The following is a 17,573-nucleotide window of genomic DNA, read 5'->3' on the forward strand; positions in this document are numbered from 1 at the left end:
TCCTTCAACATCATGACCCCAACTTTCCATATTTACCATCACCTTCTGGTTTAGATGATCTGTTAGAAACTACCTTCAGCTTTAAAGGACTTATTTCAAAAATCAATAACTGTATATCCTCTTTTAAAAATACAACTCTTGCAAAGATCAAGGCAGCTTGGGTGGATGAGCTGGGAGAGGACTTGGAAGAAGACATTTGGGACAGCGCTTTACTAAGAGTGAATGACAGCTCTTTATGTGCCAGATTAAGCATAATACAGTTTAAGATCTTACATCGCATCCAATACTCCAAAGCCAGACTTGCTCAAATATACCCTAACACGGATGCAAGTTGCGACAGGTGTCGAAATACTCCTGCCGACTTAACCCATATGTTTTGGTCGTGCTCAGCCTTAACATCCTATTGGTTTGCAATCTTTAAAACACTGTCAGAGGCTCTTGATATTGATCTACAGCCCAGTGCAGTAATGGCCATATTTGGTACTACTGATAGAAGATACTGTACAATAAGAAAAATATATAAAAACATCATTGCTTTAACAACACTGCTGGCACATAGACGAATATTATTACATTGGAAATCTAAAAATCCACCTAGTGTGTCTCTGTGGTTTAATGACCTAATGCAGTTCATACAGTTTGAGAAAATAAAATACACTCTCAGGGGGTCCAGGGACAAATTCTTTTCAGTCTGGGATCCAGTGCTGACATATTTGGGTAAATTTAAGACTATGCCTGCTTAGTACCACTTAGCAGCCCTCTAGCCTCTACAGTTGTGATATTTATCCTTGTGAGCTATAGTGTGTAGTACACAACTTGAAAAAAATGGTGAGCCTATGTTAATGTATGTGGTTATTTTTTTTTTCCCCTTTCTAAATTATTTACTTTTTCATTTATTTTTCATCAGTATTATTATTATTGTTATTATTTTTATTATTATTATTATTATATATTTTTTTTCCTGGATGGATGTCCTGTATGTTCGGGGAGGGGGGGGGGGGGGGATAATTGATACAAAATGATGTGAGCAGTGGTCTAAAGCTCTTTTGTGAATGTTGTATCATGTACAACTCCTGTGATATGAGTGCTCAATAAAAAATATATTAAAAAAAAAATTTAAAAAAAAAAAAATTGTGAGAACTACGTTTTGAGGTGAGAGATGTTTGCAGAAAGAGCTGTAAGGAACAAGCACAGCTAATTTTGAGTGGTCTTGTACTGACAAGTAAACAGTCCAATGCTGCATAGTGTGTACATGCAGGGGTTGTGCAACTTTTCTGTGTGAACAATTCCACCTGTGGCTGAGGGGTAGAGTGGTCGTCCTCCAACCTGAAGGTTGGCAGTTGGATCCCCAGTCTTCCCCATCTGCATGCCGAAGTGTCCTTGGGCAAGAGGCTGAACCCCAAATTGCCCCTCATAGAACAACAAAGTGCTGCTACTAGATGCAATGTATGAATGTGTGTGTGAATGGGTGAATGTAAAACTGTACTGTAAAGAGCTTTGAGTGGTCATCATCAGACTAGAAAAGCGTTATATAAATACAAAATCATTTACCATTTACCATTACTTAATACCAAGTAAAGTCATGTTTGTTTACATAGTAGATGAATAAAAAAAGATTAGCAGATTAATAATTTTTATTTGAATAAATTTAATACACACAAACGCACATATGCACACGACCAATGGAGCTCTGAATGATGTTTTTTGCGTGTATGTGTCTGCTGATAGCACTGACATGGAGCAGATGGAATTGATAGTCAAAACACATCCCTTTGTTTGGTTTCTTAGCATGATGCTTCCCATGGTCTTAAATAGAACTTTGAGCACTAATTGTAGTATTCCCCATTGTACCAATTCACAGACAGAAGGTAGTCAGGGAAGCATTGAGAGGGACTGCCCTGCACATGCTGAGCGTTAACACAACCACTGTAAATTCCACTTGCAGATATCTGTGCTTTCTTTGTTTGTCTTCAGGACGAGTCTTCAGGGCAGGAACACCAAGGTCGCTGTGGTTCTAATCCAGAAGAAAACTCCTCTACCTCCAGGTATAGACCTCAAGTCCTCCAATGAATCATATAAAACTAGACATGTCCAATCCACATACGTTTCACTCTGTATGTGCAGTTATTACCAGTCACTCTCTGACTGGTAATCTTGCAAAACAACTTTGTAGTACTGAATGACAAAAAACTCTACTTGCTTTTGTTCCCTGGGATTGTTATACATACTAAAGTAAAAGCAGCTTCAAAAACATGAATGTGCATTTTTGTTTAATCATAGTTTTGTGATCGTAACAAAACCATTGTAATCCTCTCTGTCTCTGACTTGTTTGAAATCATCAGTATTATTGTGTGTACAGGGGAGGACCTGGTAGCATCAGAGAGAGCAGCAGCTCTTTGTAATGCGTGCGATCTGTCAGGCAAGAGTCTCTTCGTACTGCCGCACACTGACCACTTGGTGGGCTACATTATAAGGTAATTAACTATTTAATAGATACTGCATGGTCACCGATGGGGCAGGAGGGTAAAGTTGGAAGCTAAAGTTTGTACTGCAGCACTCAATTGGTTTGATTCAGAAAATGACTAATCCTGCAGGTTGGAGAATGCCTTCTATGAGCATGCTCAAACATACTACTACACTGAGATTCGTCGTGTCAAGTCCCATAAGGAGTTCCTTAACAAGACAACACATCAGGTACCTACAACCACACTGCACCCACTAATTGAGAGTGGAGAAAGTCTGAACATCTGTCCAATCTAATGCAGCATATTCACACTGTACACATTTTTTTTTGTACACAAGTCAAAACTACTTTTAAATGTCAGATCCCTCTCTGTGTTTCCAGCTGCTGTTTGTCAGACACCAGTTTAAGATTGCTTTCTTCAGTGAGCTGAAACAGGACACCCAGAACGCTCTGAAGTGAGTCTCAAGCCAATCACTTGCATATATTTACATTACTGTGAGCATCTCTTAAGGGTAAGGATATGCTCATCGAATCAGTGCACTGTTCAGCTTTTAAATTAAAGAAGACATCACTGAATTGAAACAGTAAAACAAAAAGTAATCATGTCGCCACAAATAAATAAAAAATCTATCAGTAGCGGGCAGAGGATGTCATCTGAGTATATTTGCAATGTGGCCACATGCATCTCAGACCACCTCTGAATACGATGCAAGTGATCAGATCTCAAATACGCCCTCAATGTTTCATGGGTCAACTTCTGAGTGGATCACCTGAACCTGATGTCATATTTCATACCTCAGTAGGGCCTCAGAAAGTAAGAGTCTTCTAAAGGTCTTCTAAAATTATGACCAAAATGTTCACAGTGTTATTTCTCATGAAACACTGCCATTGTTACACAATTCTTTTTGTAGTTTGGAATTTTTAAACAACCAAAATGGTCCACTGCTGTGCTATGATATTGAAGCATTTGGACAGCGTTTTAAACACTTCAGATGTTTTACAAACATTATTTCTCAAGAGTGTGTAAAACAGAAGACTGAAAAACTGATATAGAAATGTTACTTCTATTGTTTAAAGTATTCGAAGTCTTCCACTTCATGAGTTCAACAATTTAACTAACCAAGTGCATTTGGGTTATTCTTTGTTCAGATATGTTAAATGGTTTCTCTTTACCTGAGCTTATCATTGTCAAAGTGTTACTTTGCTGAGTGTGTTTGTGTTTTTATAGGTATTACAGAACTGCATACAGCCTTGTCCATGAGCTCAGAGCCCACGAGACCAACATGTTAGAAATCAAAACTATGGCTGGATTCATCAACTATAAGGTATGGCTCTCGTTTTGTTTTTGGTGAGTCAAAATGTTCCTACTACAATACCTAGATGTATTTTTCAATACTTTTCCTTTTTCTCCTTTATTGTCTGTGTAGATCTGTCGTCTGTGTTTCCAGCACAACACTCCTCTAGATGCTATAGCCCAGTTCAGGAAACACATCGACTTGTGCAAGAAGAAGATTGGCAGTGCTGAACTGGCCTTTGAACACGCTGCATGGATGTCTAAACAGTAAGACACAAGCGCATGCACCTTTGATTGTTTTTGAAGAAAGTATTTCCCTTTAATTATCTAAACTGTGTTGACCGGTCATAGTCTTAATTTGTCCTGAAACAGTTTCATTATGATCTGAATGTTTCCGAAGCCCCTTGTATGCCTGCAACAGCCATTGGCCAGAGGCATTATGTTTTCAGTTTGCCTGTCCATCCATCCATCCATCCATCCATCCATCCATCCATCCATCCGTCCTATTCGCGTGAACATGATACGTCAAGAATACCCAATGTGAATTGTATTACATCTGGCACAAATATTCAGATGGACTCATGGGCGACCTGATTAGAATTTGATAATCAAAGGTCAAGGTCACTGAGACATGTTTTGTATTGTGAATGTGATATATCTCAGGAACATCTCAAGGAAATTATTTCAAATTTGGCACACATGTTTACTTGGGCTAACGGATTAAAAAAATTGATTTTAGTTGTCCAAGGGCAAGGTCATGGTAGCTTCAAATAACGTTTTTGGCCTCTTGATTGTGATGTCTCAAGACTGCCTTGAGGGAATTTCTTCAACTTTTGAGAAGTGGCCACTGGGACTCAAAAAAATACTAGATTTCAGTGGTCATAGGTCACAGTGACCTCATATGAGTTTGGAAAGAAAGTTCTTGAAGACAGAAACTTCCCTAGTTTAAAGAATCTCTAACTCAGTGTTATCCCCCTCTTCTTCATTTATCATTATTGAGTTGTTTTTGCCCTGCTGTTGCTCTCTCAAAACTTCCACAATCTTTTTCCATCCTTTAAAACAAATCCTCCTCCTATGTGACAAGACTCTGCTACTCTGTGATGAGACTCTGCTCTGCTGCTGCACAGAAACTTTCGGTCTATAACAGCAGCGTCAGAAATCCGTGTTTATTTAATACTTCTATTATTAGAGAACCATGGTCACATTTAGAACCTATTTGTCAATTATGATGCAAATAATCCTTCAGCCACTTTGATTCAACAGAGCAAATTTCAAAGGGAAAACACTGTGGCCAATACACTAAAAGCACAGTTTTCTTTATGGTCTTCCATACACAAATGTCAGGATCTAGTGCTTATCCCTGCTTGCCGTCCCCTAATGTCTAAAGGTCAGGACTCAACTCTTACTTTTTGTCCATTCTTACTCTTTTCTCAGGTTCCAGTCATTTGGTGAACTGTTTGATGAAGCAATAAAATTGGGTCTGACAGCCATCCAGACCCAGAACCCTGGTTTCTACTACCAGCAGGCTGCCTGTTACAGCCAAGAGAGGAAGCAGCTGGCTCAACAGCTCTGTCAGGTGACAATATTGCTGCTGATTAATCTTCCCTATCTGTTACTGCAAGTACTGCTACTACTACTACTAGACATTTATCATCTCAACTATTACTGCTACACTTGTACTATTACTGCTGCTAGTACCACAGTTAATAATATAAATGAAGGCTACCTATCATTTGCACATATACTGTTTGCTTCAATCAGAGCAGGGAGAGTGCCAACATTCTACAGGTCCTACTTAATGTTGCTAACTTTGCATAGCTTTGTGTTAACTGATTAATTAAAGGGACAGTTCCTAGAAAAACTCACTCGTTATCTACTATGTCGATGGAGGGGTGCGTGTGTATGAATCCACCAAAAACTTTTGGAATTTCCAGGGTAAACAGCGTTGCAGCGAAATCCAATACAATTGAGGTAACTGGGGACCACTTCAAACTTAAAAAAAAACAGGAAAAACAACATAATATGCCTCCATACGACTCCTATGATGTCATCCCAAGTGTCCGCAAGATCCGACATTCATATTTTATTCTAAAAGGCATCATTTACACCATGTTTTTAGCCTAAATGTCTGCTGTTATCGTCCTACCTGGGGCCTCATTCACGTTAGCACGCACTCACTGCTCAGCTCTCACCCAAGGGTTTACGAAATGACATCAGCAAGAACTCTCTATAATTACTGGTAGCATCGTTTCCAGGTGAACTATCCCTTTTAATATATTCAGTTGCAGAAGGATATTACACATATTATTCACCACCTTAAATCTGACATGAACGAGCTATATTAGTTGAAAGTCCAATTAACAGTTTCATTTTGATAATAGGTTGGAGCGAGTTATCCTTCCCCTGACCCACTGGAAACCCAAAGTGGAGCACTGGACTTCTATGGGCAGAGATCATGGAGACAAGGACACCAGAGTAAGCACAAACACACTCTTTTACCAATGACAGAGTAATGCTTACACAAAAGAAAGTGGGGGGGAAACTACGTAATTCAGGCCACTGCATTGCAAAATCCCCATCTGTTCAGGAGTAAGTGTGTCTGACATGGTGTTAGAACGGTGTTGGGTATACATGAACTTTGTTATGCTTTTACTTCAGGTATTGATCCTCCAGATGCAGAGAAGGAAAAGACAGCTATTCTGGCTCTGCAGATCAAAGAGGGAGATGTACCACATTCTGTAAGTACAAACACTCCCTTAATATATGGCTGTGGCCATATTATAGGTTTAAATGTGATTGTGATATCTGTCATTTTATTTTGGTTTTATTAATTTGACATGGTTAAATGATGAAGTTTATTTGTAGAGGCATTCATTACTGTGTGCTGCCCACTCTTAAAAAGAATGCACCTTCTGATGTTACATTTTGATATTCCCTGCATATCCCCCCCCCCCCCCCCCCCAGCATTCTGTGTAATAAAGCATGCTCCTATCTCTGACTCTGCCTCTACAGGAGCTGATAATAGCACTTCTCAGTAATGCTGTTGCCCAGTTTAAGAAATACAAGTGCCCCCGAATGAAGAGTCATCTCAGTGAGTATCATTGTGCTCTTAATCAACGTTCTGCATACCTCTACAACAAGATTACATTTCCCCATGTGAACATTTGAAATAGTAAGATCAATAAGTGGGGGTTGATCTTGTGTTGGTGGCCACAAATAAATCAATGCAAATGAAACACTGAGACGCGTTTAAGGTTTTCCGTTCATCATGTGAATTTGGTTACATGCGTCTCAGACCACCCCTTGGTCTGAGTTAACGGATCTCAAATGTGTCCTCTTTGTGTCTTAGGTGTGATCACACTTTTACTTTGAGCTGACCACTTGGGATCAGACTCTTATCAATCAGGTCTTTTAATGCTTCCAATCGTCCTACAGGGTATTCCACTTGTATCTGCTATACAGTGCCTTGCATAAGTATTCACCCCCTTTGGACTTTTCTACATTTTGTCATGGTATAACCACAGATTAAAATTGATTTCATCGTGAGTTTATGTAATGGACCAACACAAAATAGTGCATCATTTGGAAGTGGGGGGAAATATTACATGGATTTCACAATTATTTACAAATAAAAATCTGAAAAGTGTTGAGTGCATATGTATTCACCCCCTTTACTGTGAAACCCCTAACAAAGATCTGGTGCGACCAATTGCATTCACAAGTCACAGTTGCAAGTCACATAATTAGTAAATAGGGTCCACCTGTCTGCAATTTAATCTCAGTATAAATACACCTGTTCTGTGACGGACTCAGAGTTTTTTGGAGATCATTACTGAACAAACAGCATCATGAAGACCAAGGAGCTCACCAAACAGGTCAGGGATAAAGTTGTGGAGAAATATGAAGCAGGGTTAGGTTATAAAAAAATATCCAGAGCTTTAAACATCTCTCTGAGCACCATAAAATCCATCATAAGAAAATGGAAAGAATATGGCACAACCGCAAACCTACCAAGAGGAGGCCGTCCACCCAAACTGAAGAGTCGGACAAGGAGAAAATTAATCAGAGAAGCAACCAGGAGGCCCATGGTTACTCTGGAGGAGTTGCAGAGATCCACAGCTGAGGTGGGAGAATCTGTCCACAGGACAACTATTAGTCGTCTACTCCACAAATCTGGCCTTTATGGAAGAGTGGCAAGAAGAAAGCCATTGTTGAAAGGGATCCATAAAAAATCCCGTTTGGAGTTTGCCAGAAGCCATGTGGGAGACACAGCAAACATGTGGAAGAAGGTGCTCTGGTCAGATGAGACCAAATTTGAACTTTTTGGCCTCAATGCAAAACGCTATGTGTGGCGAAAACCCAACACTGCCCATCACCCTGAGCACACCATCCCAACAGTGAAACATGGTGGTGGTAGCATCATGCTGTGGGGATGCTTCTCTTCAGCAGGTACAGGGAAACTGGTCAGAATAGAGGGAAAGATGGAGGGAGCCAAATACAGGGAAATCCTTGAAGAAAATCTGATGCAGTCTGCAAAAGACTTGAGACTGGGGCGGAGGTTCATCTTCCAGCAGGACAATGACCCTAAACATACAGCCAGAGCTACAAAGGAAATGTTTGGATTAAAGAAAGTTAATGTCTTAAAATGGCCCAGTCAAAGCCCAGACCTCAATCCAATAGAGAATCTATGGCAAGACTTGAAGATTGCGGTTCACAGACGGTCTCCATCCAATCTGACTGAGCTTCATCTTTTTTGCCAAGAAGAATGGACAAACCTTTCCATCTCTAGATGTGCAAAGCTGGTAGAGACATACCCCAAAAGACTTGCAGCTGTAATTGCAGCGAAAGGGGGTTCTACCAAGTATTGACACAGGGGGGTGAATACTTATGCACCCAACAGATGTCAACTTTTTTGTTCTCATTATTGTTTGTGTCACAATAAAATTTATTTTGCACCTCCAAAGTACTATGCATGTTTTGTTGATCAAACAGGAAAAAGTTTAAGTCTATTTGAATTCCAGTTAGTAACAGTACATAATGGGAAAAAGTCCAAGGGGGGTGAATACTTATGCAAGGCACTGTATATTCAATATTGCATACACTTACACCAATCTGTTTGCTGTCATTGTATTGAATTTTCCCTTGTGGAATTAATATAACATCTATGTCCATTAGGTAGACGTTTTGTGACCACATGGTGAGGAGATCTCATCTTCAGATTGATGATTGGTGATCTTTGTTGTTTTGCTAAGTCCATGTTTAACCTTGTAATGCTACTTATCTGTCTGTCTCTTAGTGGTGCTAATGGGAGAGGAATACTACCATGCTAAAGACTACACCAAAGCCCTAAAGTAAGGAGAAGACACATTTGTCTGTAAATGACACTTCTGTGCTCTGATATCCATGTCAGCGTTTACAGAAACAGCTGGAAGTCATGTTTTTGTAGTTCAAAAATTCTCATGCTCTTGACCTAACAATTGCAAACTTCAAGCACTTTTATAAGCGTTTAAATCAATTTTCAATCACCAAAACATATCATGTGTAGCTTTGAGTCTTGTTGAAAATCAGTGAATAAGATCTCTCCTCATTAAACATTTGTGTGTGCATGTTTGTTATGTTATCAGGCTTTTGGACTATGTGATGTGTGACTACCGTACAGAGCGATGGTGGGGACTCCTGACAGCCATATTGACCACAGCTCTGCGCTGTGCTTATCTAATGGCAAATGTCAAAGACTACATCATATACTGCATGGAGCTGCTGGGCAGAGGTAAGCAACCAGGCTACCAACAAATACTGAGACCATTGTGTGGTTATATGGTGCATTACCATCGTCTATCAGGTATCCATCGTACAAGAGGAAGACTCTACCTCTTTTACAATGGATAAAACCCAGTTTGTTCAACTCATTGTTTTGAGTCTTTTTAACTTAACTTGAGATGGTTCTGACCTGTCTTACTGTGGCTGTGATTCCTTAAATAATATTTGTGTCAGGGTCAGATGTTTTCTTGAGTATAATATAGAATATAATTAATTCTGAATATGGCCTTTTAGAGCAACAGAAGAGCAAATCTAAAGAGTGCTAAAGTATTTTTGTCTTTTAAAACCCTCACAATGTTTATATGCAGCATCTTTTTAATGAGGGCATCAGCCACAAGTCATGTTTTCTGTCTTTTCCTTAATAACGCTTGAGTGAACTTTTCTTTTACATTTATTTGAGATCTGCAAAAAAAGTCATTAAATGAGGTCTGGCTCTGACCTATTAATGAAATGATAATGTTAAAATGTATTTAATCTGAGGCAGTCGCTGTTTTAGTGCTCTGAACTAACCATAGTTAAAGCAGTTACTTCACTTGTTTTCTAGCATCAACACTGAAGCAAGAAGAAAAGGGAAGGATTGAGAAGAATCTCATCAAAGCCATGATGGTGAGCTGACTCAATCTGCTTCAACACAGTTTTCTACCAAACATGTTTAGATACGATGAAAAAATATATGAGGTCAATAAGACTTTACAACAAAACTGTAAAATACTGTGGAAGAAGTAATATGGAAGAAGTGCAATGGCTTTGTCAAGGCCTCAGAGAATTGTTGTGTATGTTATGAAGTTAGTCCAGACCAAGGTGACCAAGGACAGTTTAAGTTTATTCTTTTACTTTGTTCAAATGTTTCCTGTCCTTCTGTTTGACCGTACCCAGAATGAGGTTCCTGATCCTGAGCCAGAGTGTGATCCAGCCTCTGTCAGTGCAGCCAGGTTGCTGTGGAATGACTGCATGGCTTTAGATGGATCAACTGACCTCACCATAGAAGTGCAGGACTACATACCATTCAGTTAGTATTCACCAATTACAGACATACATTTATTCAAAAGTATGACTTTTAGATTCTCTTTAATTCCTTTTTCTCCTTGCCTTAAATCTGGTAAGCCACTAATAACAACAACAATGTGTCATTTAAAGAGTAAATTTTTTAAGTTAACTTTTTTTTAAAGTTATTTTTAACACTAACCCTATTAAATTAAGTTTTGTATACAGTAGATGCATAATCAGTTGTTTTTCTCTCAAACTTCAGTCCAATGTAAGGCCAAGTTCCACTCTCCCAGTTTCCATGTAGACCAGCCCATCCAGCTTCACGTCTTCCTCCGAGCTGACTGTCCTCATCCTGTATCAGTTAACAAGCTTGCCGTCAGCCTCAGTAACCAGGTACACACATACACATACGAAGAACACAAGGAGCATATAGAGAGTTCTATATTTCAACATTTGAGTTGGTGTGTTCTAAGTTATATAACCAGTAGCTGCGTTTTTTTTGATACGCAGTCACACAGTACCTTACGGTACTTCATTAATCTACCTTGTGTTTTTATCTCCAAAATATATTAATGACCTTCTGCAAACATTAAAGAGACATTATAATAAGGATATACTACACATCAAGTGCAAGATTGTAGGTCATGGGGAACCTCGAATTGAATGTTTACATTTAAACGTTTTATTTGTTTTTCTTAAATGCTAAAAAAGTATTTGTTTGTGTGTAGGAATACAACCAGTGGTGTGTGGTGGAGTCGGCAGGTCAAGAGAGTATGAAGTTATTGCCAGGGAAAACCAAATGCTACAACTTTAGCTTTGTAGCAAAGACTGAAGATGTTGGCAAGAAGATTGAGGTGAGTGTGAGTGTGTGAGTGTGTGAGTGTGTGAAAACAAGGCAAATTGTTTGTAATTCTGTTATTTTATGTAGATGACAGGTATTGAGGTGATGCTGGGGAGTGACGTTGGCCGCTGTGTGTTTCTGAGCTGGAGAGGGGCAGGTGGAGATGCAGCCTCTAGCCATGAAGCCTTGCTGGCCAGTAGGTCATCACGCCGATTGGGGCGAGCCATTGAGACACGGCCAGAAATGGATTGGGACAGCCTGATCATGCAGCAGAGCACCATGTAATCCTTGGTTACGATATTACACAAACCCAGTATTTCTATTAGTCTCTGGCCAGCCTGAACTTAGTGCGACTGTAATTTGAAATCTTAAATTTGTTTGTGTTTGTGTGTTGAGGATCATCTCGAGAGTTCCAAAGATCTCAGTTCAGCTGAGCCACCAGCCTCCTGCCCTCAACAACGAAATGTACTGCATCAGCCTCACTGTCCAATCACAGGAGGAGGGTGTGGCAAAGGATGTAAAACTAACAGCTGGCCTCAAACCAGGTACTTTGATAAAAGTACTGCAGAAATACTGTTAGAAAACCAAGCTCCCATTACAAGCTGTTAGTCTAATTTTAGTTAGTGTAGATCAGGGTTGTCCAAACTTTTTATCCTTTTAGAATTGTTTTGAGGCAGGCCAATTTAAAATGGATCGCGGGCAGCATATCGCCCGCGGGCGGTAGTTTGGACACCCCTGGTGTAGATCATTGAAGACAACATATATTTATGTTTGTCTTGATATTGATCTGTCCAGGCCAGGATGCCAACCTGAGCCAGACCACACATGTTACCTTTGATGGCTCAAAGGTTTGTGATGATTCTGCACCTGCTTTACTTCCTGACGTCCCTCTGAGGGACCTGAAACCAGGGGAAAAGGTATGGATACATTTAAAAGCCTATATTCTCGGTTTGTTGTTCCTGAGAAACTTATAGAACAACAATGTTTTGTGCAATGTACCTATATACACACTTTATTTTGTATGTGTTTGTTTCTAGTTGGAGAGCTGTATATATGTGAGGTGTATTTCCACTGGACCACGGGTGTTCCTATTCCATGTGGCCTACAGCATTGATACCACTGTGGAAGGACGACAGATTGTCTGCAAATGTCATAAGGTATCTAACCTAATTCTCCTTTAAATGGCAGAAACAACACATTTTCCTTATATATATGTTAAGTGCTTTCTATGTTATTCTGTTATTTTTATTTTAGATACCAAGTGCTTTGTTTTTCACTTGGTTTACTCTTCTCTTGTTTTGTTGTCTTTCAGGATGAGACGGTTACCATAGAGACTGTGGTCCCATTTGAAGTGTCTGTCAAGTTTGTATCCACCAAGGTGTGTAGCATTATCAGTTATTAGCAAATCAAGTTTAAAAGGGATCTGTTTAAATAAATTAGGTATGTATGCCTGTGCACCAGGGTCAGCCAGTATCCAGAGGCATTATGTTATCAGGTTGTTTGTCCGTCTGCAGTCCCATTCTTTTGAACACGATATTTCAAAAATACAGTGAGGGAATTAGAAATTCTTCAAATTTGACAAATGATAATTTGGAAACAAAGGTGAACTGATAAGAGTTTAGTGGTTAAAAGTCAATGATCAAGGTTAAAGACCTCATGTTCTTGTGAATGTGAATTTGTTTCTCTCCATAGTCACCTAAAGCCCTTTGGTCACTGTGGGAAATGTTTAAAGTCTTGCTCTACCTCCAACATAATGTGCCTTGAGATAATGTACAATGATTACATTCTAATTATCTGATTTGGCGCTATACAAATAAAATTGAACTGTGTGATTGCAGTTTGAGCCATTGGACCGTGTAGCAGTTGACATTCCCTTCCTGTTGATGACAGACATCCTCTCCTCATCTCCCTGGCCTCTTCTGTTGGCCTCTTCCTCTCTACAGCTCCTTACTATGACCAGCAACACACCTGAGCTTCATTCACAGCTACAGGAAGGTACTTGACAACTTGTTAAAATTCTCTTCCAGACAATTCTTTTACATTCATAGCTGTTATTATTTATTCCAATAAAAATATTGATCTGTAAATCTCATGGCTGTAATATTCTGTGTGTGTGTGCAGTGGTTTTGCAGGAAGGTGAGTGTGCCAGTGAGTGCTTCTGTCTCCGCTGTCCACCATTGACAAACAGCAATAACACGGTGGCTACAGGACAGTACTTGATATCATGGAGGAGGTACACACATACACACACACACACACACACACACACACACACAGGAATAATACATGAACATCTATTATTTCCTGGACACTTGCCCCAACCCGACCATAACTATAGACCTGAAAATCAGCTTTTTCACATTTTAGGAGGCATAATCCCACAATTATATTGTTTTACCCAGTGTGACTTTACAGATGTGTCAGATGACAATGTGCGTGTGTGTGTGTCGGCGTAGCAAGAAAGTATCAAAAAAGTATCAATCATTATGTGGTGGTCAGTGTTGACATTGTGACGGTGTCTACAAACAAATCAACATATGGAAAGTGAAAAGTGTAAAAATACTTTAAAACTGCAATGGGTCAAAGGACGTCTGCTGAGTAGGCGATCCTTCATATGGGGACCAGATCACCTTCAAATATGGTTTGAGAGACCGGATCTCAGGACACTTTAAAGACGCATTTGGGTGGGTTCAGACCTGTACTTAGTGCTGACAAATTGAGATCAGATTAATCTTAAGGAGGGATGTTAATACCAGGCCACACACACACAGGCACACACACACACACACACACACACACACACACACACGCACACCAGTGTTAATTTTGGCAGCTATTTTTGATTTAGTCTTAGTCTTTTGACGAAAATGCATATTAGTTTTAGTCACATTTAGTCATTTTTATCCTTCTTAGTTTTAGTCGACAAAAACAAATTACATTTTAGTCTAGTTTTAGTCGACGAAAACTAATTACATTTTAGTCTAGTTTTAGTCATATTTAATAGCCACATTAAACTCCTTTTCTTCTCTTCTCAGGCCAAGGGACCCTGTGTTGTGTCTAAAACTGCAAAATAGTCTAGCTTGCAGTACTTAGGTTGTCCGTTAGATATCCCTACCAGCATAGGTCTATAGCAGGGGTCGGCAACCTTTACTTTAAAAAGAGTAAATTTGCCCCCTCTTCCCCCAATTAAAATTTGTCTGGAGCCGCAAAACATATTTGATAACAAAGCTAATAAAGTTTAATATAAAGTTATACTATACTAAACTATAGTTTGTTCCATTTAAGAAATTATAGAACGACAATAAAGAAAACTCTTGACATTTTATTGCTATTTGTACCTGTTACAACAAAGGAAAACACAGAACACTTATGAAGAGAAGAAAATACACAGGCAAGTGTAGGCCTACTTTGAAATAAATTAAACACAGAACTTTGTAGGGCTATTTGAATAAGAAGTACCCTATTTTGAAATAAATAAAAACATATAGCTGCAGCCTAATAGCTTAAAAATATATATTTAGTTCTAAATGTGAAAACAAAAAGTGAGAGCAGGTTAGACTGGAGGCGGACACAGAAACTGAAGCTCGGTACAGACCACCTGCAGCTTCTGCTCTGATTAAGAAGCTGCTGCGCTGATCTCTGATCAGCTGAGACCAGAGAAACTCTGTGTTTTCACTATTTCCACTGTTAAGAAGCAGCTTCACATGGACGAGCTCAGATCTTGTGTCTCTGAGCGAGTGAGCGGGCGGGGGCGGAGCCTCGGGACAAGTGCGCTATCTGGGGCGCGCACACACACACACACACACACACACACACAGACACACTCACTCGCCCGCTCCTGATACTTCATGACGGCCTGATGCGATGATGTTTAAATAAGTTATTGTGACTTAGTCAACCACCAACATTTTCGTCTCGTCTCGTCAACGAAAGTTAAAACAGATTTAGTCATAGTTTTTATTTTCAAAGAATCGTTTTCGTTACGTCTTCGTCTTCGTCATGGAAAAAAGATCGTTAACGAATATTTTTCGTCATCGTTTTCGTCAACGAAATTAACACTGACGCACACACAATGTGTTGGTTTGTTAACTGTTTTTACTATGTTGGACAGGAAACCCTCCAGTGCAGACAGTCCTCTCATCCAGACGACAGTCACTCTACCTCATGTCATCCTGGAGTCTGTCCCTCTCTACATCCATGCTGGTCAGTATATTCCCAGTTCAAGGAATAACACACTCACACATTTGAAACATTTGTGCACATAATACTTTGTGTTAATGGCTCTTATAGGTGTGTTTTGCACATACTGTACACGTCAGTTTTGTTGTATGTATTGTTTTATTTTGGTGTAGATTTACCCTCATTTGGCCGAGTAAGAGAGTCTCTACCAGTTCGTTACCACATAGAGAACAGAACAGCTGTGGTGCAGGAGGTGGAGATGGCTGTTGAACCTTCTGATGCCTTCATGTTCTCTGGACTCAAACAGGTACAGCTGTGCTCTATTTTAAATAAGGATTTAGCAAACTAAAGAAGACATAACTGCATTTCAATCAGCTGGATCAAAGCTTATAATAGACTAACGTCTGAACCAAAGAAGAAATAGTTGATTTTTGCTTTTGGTTCTTGTCAGTTTCACACTGATTTACTTAAAACAAATCTTTGCAAGGAGATGTGCAGCGATCATTTTATCAGCTCCTGAAAAAAGAACGAGAATCATAACAAGACAGTAAGATTTTAGTTTAGTTCAGTCGTATAACAGGGAATAGCAAATGTTTGTTTCACAGACTTTTAGTGAGATACTGCTAAATGATGTTGTACCGGAAAGAAGCAAACCACAACTCATGCACATGTGGGTTTCCATGGTTACCAGGTTATCTAGCAGTGATCTGGACCAGGGCGAACTTTTGATCCACAGCTTTCAGATTGAAAAAGACCCAACAAATAGGCAAACAGATACATTTCTTTTGGGGAATATATGTTATTATATTTGATCATATACTTTAATCTGTTTATACATGTTGTATAGGAGGATTTGTTCACTTTTGAGAAGTTATGCTGGAGAGATCTAGATCTTGAGCCCTTTTATGTCACTTTCACTTTATTCATGGTTTTGAATCTATCTGCAGTTTTCATACTATGGCTGTTTAAGATTAAGATACATTTATGTATCCCAAACACATGCACAGGCACACTCATGCAGGTAGGGAAATTTAACCTCTACTTTTAACCCATCTGGTTTAACTGATGCAGCCTTTGTTCACCCTTTGGAAATTGAAAGTATGTATTCGAGTAACAAATGCATGAAAAAGAAGATGCATTCATGTGGAGTTTGAATATGTGTGTGCAGGTGCGTCTCCGTATCCTCCCTGGCTCTGAGCAGCAGATGCTGTATAATTACTACCCTCTGATGGCTGGTTACCAAACACTGCCCCAGCTCAACATCAGCCTACCCCGCAGCGCAATGACCAACACACACACACTGAGACGATTCCTGCCTCAGCGCATCTTTGTCAAGGTAACACACACACACACACACACACACAACTGAGATAACACCTTTTGTGAACGAAAGATAATTTCCTCTTTGTTTCTCCTCAGCCTCAGGGTCGACAGCTGGATGATGCCTCCATTGCTGCAGCTTAAAAAGGACACAACCTGTTGACTGTAATATAAGAGAGATCTGCTTGTTCTTGATGTATGAGTCCTCACAGATGACAATAATAACACATTTGTTTTACGTTGTTGTGTAAAAACACACCAGGAGAAGCATCCATTGACCATCAGGAGTGTAGTGTCGTTAGTGAATGTGAAGATGTCATGGGAGCATGACAGGAGGCTGGTGAATGAACCCTGATATTCTGATGTTCATGTTTAGTAAAATATCTTGTATTAATCTTGTGTGATGTATATGGAAATGTGGGTAGCGTGTAATACATTGTAACTGAATGTAATGAAGGTTTGATTAAACTAAAGTGATGGAACACAGAGTCGACTATGATTTAGTGTGTAATCAAAAATCAGTCAGTTGTACCTGCTCCAAAAACAGACACAACTTTTATTAAGGCTTAAAATGTAACCACAACACTGCAACAAAGTCGAGAGCAGCCACACTACATACTGATTTAAAAGTAAATTTTACATGGTTTGTTGTATATCAGAATCCATCT

General features: G+C 39.5%; 1 protein-coding gene across 1 annotated transcript in view; it reads left to right on the forward strand.

Moving 5' to 3' along the window:
• Window positions 1–17,391, forward strand: part of trappc11 (trafficking protein particle complex subunit 11) — a 23,275-nt gene extending 5,884 nt beyond the window's left edge. Inside the window, exons 4-30 of the mRNA XM_053429107.1 lie at window positions 1,975–2,045; window positions 2,360–2,474; window positions 2,595–2,694; window positions 2,846–2,919; window positions 3,693–3,789; window positions 3,892–4,025; window positions 5,193–5,334; window positions 6,140–6,233; window positions 6,417–6,496; window positions 6,771–6,849; window positions 9,055–9,109; window positions 9,383–9,528; window positions 10,123–10,184; window positions 10,455–10,587; window positions 10,828–10,958; window positions 11,294–11,419; window positions 11,494–11,687; window positions 11,803–11,951; window positions 12,202–12,323; window positions 12,444–12,563; window positions 12,719–12,784; window positions 13,245–13,401; window positions 13,528–13,639; window positions 15,518–15,609; window positions 15,759–15,892; window positions 16,754–16,921; window positions 17,005–17,391. Coding sequence (XP_053285082.1) covers window positions 1,975–2,045; window positions 2,360–2,474; window positions 2,595–2,694; window positions 2,846–2,919; window positions 3,693–3,789; window positions 3,892–4,025; window positions 5,193–5,334; window positions 6,140–6,233; window positions 6,417–6,496; window positions 6,771–6,849; window positions 9,055–9,109; window positions 9,383–9,528; window positions 10,123–10,184; window positions 10,455–10,587; window positions 10,828–10,958; window positions 11,294–11,419; window positions 11,494–11,687; window positions 11,803–11,951; window positions 12,202–12,323; window positions 12,444–12,563; window positions 12,719–12,784; window positions 13,245–13,401; window positions 13,528–13,639; window positions 15,518–15,609; window positions 15,759–15,892; window positions 16,754–16,921; window positions 17,005–17,049 — 2,998 coding nt within the window. The 3' untranslated portion in view covers window positions 17,050–17,391. The remainder of the gene's footprint in view (window positions 1–1,974; window positions 2,046–2,359; window positions 2,475–2,594; window positions 2,695–2,845; window positions 2,920–3,692; window positions 3,790–3,891; window positions 4,026–5,192; window positions 5,335–6,139; window positions 6,234–6,416; window positions 6,497–6,770; window positions 6,850–9,054; window positions 9,110–9,382; window positions 9,529–10,122; window positions 10,185–10,454; window positions 10,588–10,827; window positions 10,959–11,293; window positions 11,420–11,493; window positions 11,688–11,802; window positions 11,952–12,201; window positions 12,324–12,443; window positions 12,564–12,718; window positions 12,785–13,244; window positions 13,402–13,527; window positions 13,640–15,517; window positions 15,610–15,758; window positions 15,893–16,753; window positions 16,922–17,004) is intronic.
• Window positions 17,392–17,573: the final 182 nt, after the last annotated feature.

This window comes from Pleuronectes platessa, chromosome 8 (assembly GCF_947347685.1).
Source record: "Pleuronectes platessa chromosome 8, fPlePla1.1, whole genome shotgun sequence".
NCBI classification, from domain to species: domain Eukaryota; kingdom Metazoa; phylum Chordata; class Actinopteri; order Pleuronectiformes; family Pleuronectidae; genus Pleuronectes; species Pleuronectes platessa.